Below are 9,617 nucleotides of genomic sequence, written 5' to 3' on the forward strand. Positions count from 1 at the left end.
AAACATTATGCGTTCCTTGTTGTTTCCACAGAAATGCATGTACAAATATTCCTGTATCTCATGATGCTGCTGACTCCACAGCTTTAGAGAACTAAACCATAGTGCAGAAGGTGGAGGTTTTGTGCATATGTGCAACCAGCAACTGCAATTTTATATCGAAAATGGACTGAAAGACTACCAAAACCTTTACCATCACAGAAACCAAGTTACATTAACAAAAAGGAACAAGAAATTATTTTCCACTCTCCAAATTTCAGTTATTTGCATTTAGTGGCCTGCAGCTAACTCTTCTTAGAAGTCTAACACCACACCCATGCTGCATTCGTGCATAGCAGATTGTGCTAAACAAACTACTCCTAAAATGCAAACAGAAAGAAGTAAACTATCCTACCTGACAACAGAGGAGAGTTCACAGAGTGCAACAGCAAACCCTAAGTGCACCAAGAACACCCAAGTTGGAAAGCAGTAGCAGAGAGGCACACAATTCACCAACACACAACAGCTGCAGAGTCATTACTATCACAACATAAGAGCAACTCCAAACTCTTTAAACTTCTATTCTGAAAAACCCCAAGGAAGGCATATGAATACTAGGCCCTTTTATCAAGACAAAAGCATTTACAAGCTGGGGCTTTTGCTTATTGGACAGCTACTCTGATGCCAACACGCATAAACAGCATGCTTCCCATCTAGCTGTCAGAATGGTGAAAACCAGCTCTTTGAAGTGCGTACCAGGTACAGAACAAAGTCTCTCTCTGATGCAGCTTTTGTCAAGCGAAAGTAAAAACAAGCTCTGCTGACAGAATGCCTTACCTTCAGTTACTCAGTTTTTGATGTCGTATTGTATCATACACCCATGTGGCTGGGACTCCATTTTTCTAATGGCCAGGCCATAAAAAGTAGTTTTATTATTTAGGTTTTGTTTAAAGGAACCCACCTCCCCATGGATATCAATGCCCAAAGATAGGAATCTCACCCCTTTTTAGCCATCAGAGAAGGATTCAAAAGAGTTTGTGGCCTGCCCGACAGACATTTGAAAAAAAAAAAAAAAAAAAAAGGGGGCGGGAGAGAAGCAAACTCAGTCTGTAGTGAGTGAAATTCATTTCTTAAATCTGATTTTTTTGCCTCTTTGAATAATTAAATTCATAAAATCTTTTCAGTTAATCAGAACACAGCTTTGCAATAAAGCCATTTTGTCCTAATTTCCCAACACATGCAGCTGAATACAAGTTTCACCTAGGAAATTAATCACCCTGTAGAAAACCATATTAGAAAGTGAACAACACACAAGCAAACTTCAAAATTAAAGGCTAATGAAGTATAACAACAAGTGGGTGGTGTATCCTCTGATTAGCTAGAATGCACAATTTTAATACCATTTATATTTAGTGACTGCAAGCCTGGGCAGCCTGTGCCAGTGTCTCACCACTCTCACTGTAAAGAATTTCTTCCTAATATCTAATCTAAATCTACCCTCTTTCAGTTTAAAGCCATTCCTCCTTGTCCTATCACTACAGGCCCTACTAAAAACCAACAAAATAGGAAATTGATTAAGCAGAACAAGCACAAACGAAGTCCAAAATAGATTATTCAATTTTTGAGGTTTAAGTTGGTCCATTTAAAAATCACGATTAAAATTAAGCAGGTAGTTTTCAAACCAGCCAAGAAAAAGGTCAGGTTTTCTGTGTACTATCTCTGCGTGGTATCACCATCTTCCTTTCAGGACACATGACCTCCAAACAACCACTTCCAGTACTACAAACCCAAGACAAAGATTTCACAGTGGGACAAAGCTGAACAATATACTTCCAAGCAACACTGACCTCCTTATCATTAAAGTTTCAAAAGATACAACCATAACAGAAACGGGAAAACACGTAAACTCAGCCATTTGTCTTAAAAGCAAACAAAAAAACCTCAAACTGCAAACTCCCAATGAGCTGAACTGAACCCAGCACCCTGGGGGCAGGCTCCAGGCTGTTTATTACCATCAAGCTCAGGAAAAACCCTCAGTGGTGGATTCAGGGTTTTGCTTGCAGCAGTATCATTCACAGCTCTTAGGAGGGTTCTGAAGACCAGTGGCTCAATTCAACAGTTTGCCTCATGATCTTACAGTTTTTCACAAGTGTCACACTACAGATCTTAAGCATCTTTAAATGACTGAAATGGGTTCAGAAGAAAATAAAGATTGACCTGAGCCACTGAACTAACAAAGCCTCCTCTTGTACATGTGACTTGTGGCTGGACTTTTTTTAACAAAATGCAGACTATGATCAAGGCTTCTTACAGACACGGTATCACTCTGTTCTCTTCCACATGGGGTTTTCCAAGATCTAAACAAGCCAAGCTCACACCGCAGCATTTTCATACAATGGATCTCTTAAAAAAAACACAAAACCAACAACACTCAAAACCCACAAAAACTTTTAGAAACAAATTTACAAGGGATTAATCTCACCTTGCTTTAGACACCCAGACACAAGTTAGTCCAACTCTGTCAGAAACTTGGTAGAATACTGAGTGACTTACTTGGCTAATTGGAAAATAATCACCATGACTGATAAAAACTGTGGAACAGTAATAGCACAGAGGTTGCTCTGCTATGGCAGGGGCTCCTTACAGTTTAAACACAAACACAGGGGCAACACAATATTTATGTTCAAAGCCAAACCACATGGAAGGAAAAAAAAAAAAAAAACACACACAAAAAACCCCAACCCTGATCCCCTGAGGCAAACACCTCCACCCCCAGTATCTTCATATGCAAGTGAGGTAGTCAATACCACAGAAGAGGCCTTACAGGAATTATTCCACCAGTGTTCATGCATACTTTATCACACTCAGACCTCACCAAGGGCCTCATTCAGCTCCCAGTGAGAGTAGCGCATCTCCATCAGACTCTGGAGTGCACCAACAGCTGCTCTCAAATACACGGCTACAAATGCACTAGCAATTACTCACTCCTCTGTGCCATGCAAGTGTTAGTGTGAGTTACAAGTAAATTAGTTCTGCTCCACAAAAGCTCATTAATGAGGCAGATTCAACCAGTACCACACAAAACAAAATCAAAGCAAGCAAAGCAGCACAAACCAGGTTTTCAAAAAAGCTTAACGACTGTGTGAGATCATGAAACAACCAAATTATTATCAGTAATAATAGCAGCCCAGTCAAACAGTATTTTGGTTTGATTTGGTTTCACTCTTTTACATACCAGTTGAAGGTATCTGATCATCAGAGTTCTCATTCACCTAATTAGCTGGTGGACATGCTGAAAAGAGTAGAAAGCAGTAGATAGGTAGCAGTACTTGAGCAACATTTATAAAGGAACTGAAAGCAAATGAAGGAGAAGAATACTAATCTTTTTTCCCCCACAAGTCATAAACTGACTAGGGTCTTCCTTTCCCACACAAAAAGCAAATGTAATTTCATCACCCATACAGGCAGTTTTTATTTGGATCTCTCAAACAGTGCAACGCTTGTAGAATTACAAGGGGGAGGAGAGATTCGTGTTTGTACATAAGGTCTGATACTGTGTGACATGCATTGCAAAAACATACTACCTGCTTTGAAAGCACATATTCTGTTAGTCCAGAGTTTAAAACTTAGAAATATCCTCCTTGCTTAATTCACAGAAATCATTAAAATGTTCAAGTAGATTTAACACTTTCGAAAAGAAAGCAGAGGCCCCAATTCAGCCAAATGCTTGATTTAGATTTTCCCAAAATGGATACACAAGCTCAAGTATGTTGCTGACTTACAGCCAAGTTACCACAAGATTTCCAATTTCAAGATTTACTTTACAAGCCAGCTGAGTTTAAGAACTGTGGACTAAGACTCCATAATGACTTGAAGTTTAAACTACACAGAGCATACTCAGTAGAATTTTCTAAAGCATACAACATTACCCTAACTCTGCTCCAATCTAATCATTTGGAGAAATACCTTCAACTTAAACCTAAATACAGCATACTTCAAACACACATACATGGTCCTTTACCTTTAATAACGAAGGCTTCAGTTACCAAACGCAGCATGTACAGAGGTTCATCTTTTGTTGACAGGTCATCAATTCCTGCTCTTGCATACATGCTGATGGCATCTCTGTAGGACCCCTCCACATAATGAAGCTTTCCTAGGATCAGCATAGCTTCTGTCATATACTTAGGCTGAAACAGAGCAGGGAAAGGAAAAGAGTGTTTACATAGTAAAATACCAGACAGCAAGAATGAGGTGCTTCAGAACAAATTAAGCAGATTCGTAATGCTTTCCCCTCCACATTGCTAGCTCCACAGGTCAGAGTAGGAAGGATTTAAGTGTCTAGAGATCATAGGGCTATGCTCATGAGAACAGCAAGCAACAAAGGTCAAGCAACTACTTTGGAGCTCTGTTTGGGAATACACCACTTACAAGACACCTCTTTGGTTTCTGCTGACCTATTCTATTGATTTACCAGCCACAGATAGGACATAAAAGCCTGGCACTGTCAGAACTGCCTACATAACACACCAAGAAACCCCTCTACTTTTAAACTAGGCAGAGAGCATCACTTTTCAGCCAAGTGTTCCATTCCCAAATTTTAAGTTATCAAAGAACTTTCAGGCAACAGTAGAAAAACACAAGGCATGCCTGCTATTTCTGAGATTTGTTTAGTTTCTTAAAGATTGAAAACATGCATACAAATCTGCATAACAAAAACATCTTAGTAAAATACATCTGTTCAGGCTCTTTTTATGCTTTGGAAAGCATGAAAAGGTCCCTGAGCCTTCATACTCTTTTTTTTTAATACAAGCAGTCAACACAGGGTCAATGCTGCATGAGTAGCCAAGTCACTACTAACAATGAAACAGTAACGGCAATTCACGCAGGCAAACTTAACATCAAGACCCAGAAGAATTCAGTGGGTTTAGCTGTTATGGGGGCTAAACTATACAGAAAGAGGGTTGGATGGACTTCCCTTCCTTCCCCCCTCCTTTTTAAATACACTGAATTTCCAAGAAGTTAAATACAAAGAACTCCCCCAGAAAAGCCACTGCATACTTGCTCCCTGGAAATTAACTTGACAGAAGTATAACATACACTTTCAAGCTAAGTTAACCTGTCAGTTTCAAAACCAAAAGTAACACGGGTCTAGAATAGACAATTGTAATTCATCATCTTTTTAAAGCCAGTTATGCAACTGTATGTCCAAGGACACCACCACAGCAGCACCCACAGAGGCTGGGTCTAAAAACATTCCCGAAGCTCTGCAGCTGAGTTGACAGGCAGCTACCAAGCACACACCCAGACCACAAAAGACAATAAAAGCGTAACTTCTCTGGCAGAGGCCAAAAGCAATGCAAGGCTGTAATCCTGGACTCACACCACAACCTTAAGTGCCTGACAGCAGCTTGTGGCACATTCTACCTCTGATCTGGAGCTGACCAGGTGTACACAATTCCCTCAGACCAGGAGCAGCAGTAGGTCACTCAGCTGTGCTAGCCTGACAGCACTGTTAGGCAGCTGTGCCCCACCACCCCACAGAACTCCTAAATATTTACCCTGCTTCTTTCTAATAAAAAGTAAAGAGGATATATACTTGTAGCACATAATTAATTTCTATATGGAAAAAGCAAGTCTCCCAGCAGAAGACACTGCAAAGGGGTACTGAATTACCAGTCCATTAATAATACCTCCAATACAGCACTGTACATACAGGAACACAAACAGGCAACACAACACCTTGTATCAGACCAATAATCACATGAAAGAAGCATCCACATGGCAGGAATTATGATGACAGAACCCACTTACTCGTAGTTTTCCTCTGCTCAAGATACTGGTCAAATACTGTTTAGCTTCACTCAGTTTTGGCTCAGTCTTCTCTGTCAGTGGAATACAGTCCTTCAGTTTGGCAAAGTTTTCCTTCAAACATTCTTCCAGCAGGGCCTCTGCAAGCAGCATACTCCCATAGTCCTCTGAAAGCACATACCAACCAGGAAAAAAACATTGCTTAGGGCCATACGGCTGATAAATTGCATTACAAACACACACAGAAACAGTAACTTAAAGTAGTTATGAAAAAATGAAACAACACTTCCTTTCAACTTGAAGATTTTCCCCAATGAATCTGTTCATTTTGACAGCACAGCTCATTCTTGTGCTGTCACTAATAAAACAGTTAAGAATTTTCAGCATAAAACTCACTTTCTAAAGCATAAGACCCATCCTTGCAAACATTTAAGTGCATGCTTTAGATTTACAAATGTACAAGCATATAATGCATGCTTCAGACTACAAATACAAATTTCACTGCAAAACAGTAACCACATCAGAAACGTCAAAGATTTTACTGAAAATTCACAGAAAGAAATAAAAATGGAGAATTTAGACACACAAGGCTTGATCCAGTGACATAACTAACATGGCGTATAAAATTCTTTCTACATTAAAATCCATTCCTGTTCAGTTCCACAGAAGAGAAAGTCAAACATAGGTAGTAGCACTGGATATGGCATGAAGCATCAAGTGATGTTGCAACCATGCACTGGGAGAAAAAAAAAGTTTCATCTGCTAGTGTACTTGGTAGTTCTTGCATGATGGGTCCAGTTCTGCAGTTCATTTATTCATAAAAGTAATACCTCAATCAGCTGACTAATGGGGCAAGCAGGGTAAGAAAATCTTCGTAAACCAAAGAGCCAAGCCCTACATTTCATGTATACTTCGCTTTTCAAAGTTGGAAGTTCCAGAAAGCAGGAAACACGGTAATGTATTTATTTCTGTATTTTCAGTCCATGGGACAATTTATCCCCACTTAGTACCCATGCATTATATACATCACTAATAATCCACATGGGGGGCTGTCATTTGTTACAGATTTTTTTTGTTGTTGCAGCTTAAGTGTTCAGCTGCATATCAAATCATAACCATAGTTCTTCCTGCTCAACTGTGGATCTACAACTAACTTGTATACACAAAGTATAGGTACATGAAGTGGGAAAAGTAAATGTCCCAAATGTATTCCCCCACCACCACCGCCTTGCTTGCAATCATTTCTACACAACACTGAAGAGCTTGCAGGTAGCCACTAATCTCCCTAGCCAAAATTAAGGAATTACATAAGATCATATACAATTAAGAAATAAATATACACAATCCCTTCAAAGCAAATACTACTGCTAAAAAATTCCATATAGACACACGATTGTTTCTAGAAACACAAAACTGCAGCTAGTCCCTTGCTGGAAGAAAAGTTCTGTAGCCGTAACAAAACCCCTGTCTTTCATAACTAGCAAGTTATGATGACATAGCAGCAAATTAACAATGTTTTTACAGCAATCACACTGTTGTTATGACTCTTAATTACAAGGGAACAAACCAATATGAACTCTTCAACTATTAATGCCCCCAAACTGCATGACGATCTCTGCGCCTGGGAAGCGCAGCTGAAACTCGACCGAAGTTCAAAGGTTGGCCACGTGGCTCACAACAGGACGCTCCATCAGCATCACGTATTACACTGGGAAAGCCTTGTAAATAAATCTCTATTAAGCTACCAACATCTCCTCCCACCACACCTTCCCACTCTGAGGTTTACTGCACCACAGCAAGGTTCAACTAAATCTAAGGCCACATCCCAGAAACACATCTCTGAAGAAGCGGGTTTATTCGGGAAATAGCTCCCCTGACTCCAACAGCAGAACCTCTTGTACCAGCACGGTGGCTTGGATCAGGTCTTCTTCACAACTTATTGCCGCTGACTACAGACACAGAATTTTACAGTTCTAACGCTGCCTCACTTCTTACAATTGATGTCATTTAAAAAGAAGCTGTGTGTTGTAACAGGGAAAAAAAGAACACATTCGCTATTTATGAAACCTGTCTCACACGTGAAGGGGTACCTGGATGAGCCCCAGACTTTAAATAAAGCAGTCCCATTCAGAACTGAAGGGAGACAGTACAAGGGGACCCACAACGGGGTGGGAGGGAGCAAGAGGGCACCAGCACCGCACGCATCGCGAAGCTGCCAACAGCCATTTCCGAGCACGGCAGCCGTGGGCCTGCAGCCTGGCCGCAGCCCAGCCGAGCCTGCTAAACGAGGGGCTGGCACAGCGGGCGGCAGCCGCCACCTGCGGGCCGGTGCTCAGCGAGGCGAGAGCACCGTGGCAGTGGCCGGCGGCCACCGAGCGAGCGCCGCCGCTGCCCCCCGCTGCCAGCCCCGAGCAGCGCGTGCCCCTGGCCGCCCGGCGGGCCGGGAAGCGCCGAGGAAGCGCCCAGCCTTCTCCCGCAGCCCCGGGAGAGACAAAGCAGCCGCGGCTCCCGCCCACGCCAGCCCACTGGACCGGGGCTGCCGAGTCCCGGGCGGCGGCACGGAGCGACGAGCCGGTCCCGCCGCCGCCGCCCCGAGCCCGGACGGTCCGGTAACGGCGGACGCCCCGCCGCTCTGCCCTACCCCGCCCGTCCCCCGCCGCCGCTTACCCGCGTCCTGCGCGCCCCCCGCTGCCGCCGCCTTGCGCGGGGGCCGCGCCGGCGGCAGCAGCTGCTGGGCCAGGTGCCGGAGCTGCTCCCAGTGCCCCTCCGCCCGGCACCGCTCGATCTCCCCCTCCAGCTTCACGTGCGAGTGCGAGCCCTTGGCCGCCATCTTACCGCCGGGCCCGCCCCGCCCCGCCCGCCCGGCGCGGAGTCCCCGGCGGCGGCTCCCGGGAGGCGCCCGGAGCGAGCGCGGGGCCGCCGCCAGGTGCCCGGCGGGGCGTGCGCGGGCGGGGCGACTCGCTGCCCGAGGCCTGCCACCGGGGGCCGCGGCTCCTTCACAGCCGCCCCTTTCCTGCCACCTCTCACTTGACGCCCAGGCCCGGAGAACCGTGCCCCCGGGCGGGCAGCTGCTGTCCCGCCACCGCGGCCCGCCAGCGGCGCTGCACCCACCCGACCGACCGCGGCCTGCGGGCCCGAGAAACGCCGGCATTGCTGAGGCGCTGTTTGCTGCCCCACCGAGGCCCTGGGGCTCCCTTCCCCAGCGGGGAGGGACAGAGGCGCTGCCCCCTTGCCAAGGCCCTCAGGAGCCCCGGGTCGCTTCTGCCCGCTGTCCCGGCAGCCACCACTGGGCCTGAGCAGCGGCTTCAGCAGAGAACACGCGGCTGGCGCACAAGCAGCGAGCCAAGGGCCCACGCCGCCTCCCGAGCCCGGAGCTGGCTGAGGGTCACAACCTTGAGGTGACAGCAACGGCCGTTCAGGCGTCAAGCACGAAAATGAGAGACCTTCGGCGCCTGGTGGAGGGGGAGCAAAGCAAACGAGCCGTTTATAAACGGCAGAGGTGGCGTGCCAGGGCGCTGCTGCTCCCCGGGGCACGGCGGGGAACGGAAAGCATCGCCGCTCGCTTGCGGAAGGCACTGCGGAGAGGCCGCGAGAGAAGCGCGCGGAGCAGGGGCTGACAACCGCCCTCCGCCCGGGGCACGGCTGGTTGGATCCGCCCGGTGCGCCCTCGGGACGGGCGGCTCTCCGCACCGGAGCCGGGACGGGGCTCACGGCCGGCCGCGGCCCCGCCTCGCGGTGGGCGGCGCGCTCCACCTGTCCCTGCGCGAGGGCTCCACGTGGAACTGCGGGAGCGGTGACGCAGCCGCCGCCCGGCCGAAAGGTGCAGCCAA

At 46.3% G+C, this 9,617-nt stretch overlaps 1 protein-coding gene across 4 annotated transcripts in view; it reads right to left on the minus strand.

Moving 5' to 3' along the window:
* TTC7A (tetratricopeptide repeat domain 7A) overlaps positions 1-9,486 on the minus strand; it is a 173,111-nt gene extending 163,625 nt beyond the window's left edge. The window contains exons 1-3 of one of the 4 annotated variants that reach the window (XM_080408291.1): positions 8,455-9,486; positions 5,791-5,954; positions 3,998-4,166 (exon numbers count right to left, since the gene is read on the minus strand). In XM_080408291.1, coding sequence (XP_080264417.1) covers positions 3,998-4,166; positions 5,791-5,954; positions 8,455-8,938 — 817 coding nt within the window. In that variant the 5' untranslated portion in view covers positions 8,939-9,486. Of the gene's footprint in view, positions 1-2,458; positions 3,183-3,211; positions 3,269-3,997; positions 4,167-5,790; positions 5,955-8,454 lie in introns of those variants that run through there. The other 3 variants (XM_080408292.1, XM_080408293.1, XM_080408294.1) reach the window with 3 other exon arrangements.
* Positions 9,487-9,617: the final 131 nt, after the last annotated feature.

Source organism: Falco punctatus (assembly GCF_963210335.1).
Source record: "Falco punctatus genome assembly, chromosome: 12".
In the NCBI taxonomy this organism is placed as follows: Eukaryota; Metazoa; Chordata; class Aves; order Falconiformes; family Falconidae; genus Falco; species Falco punctatus.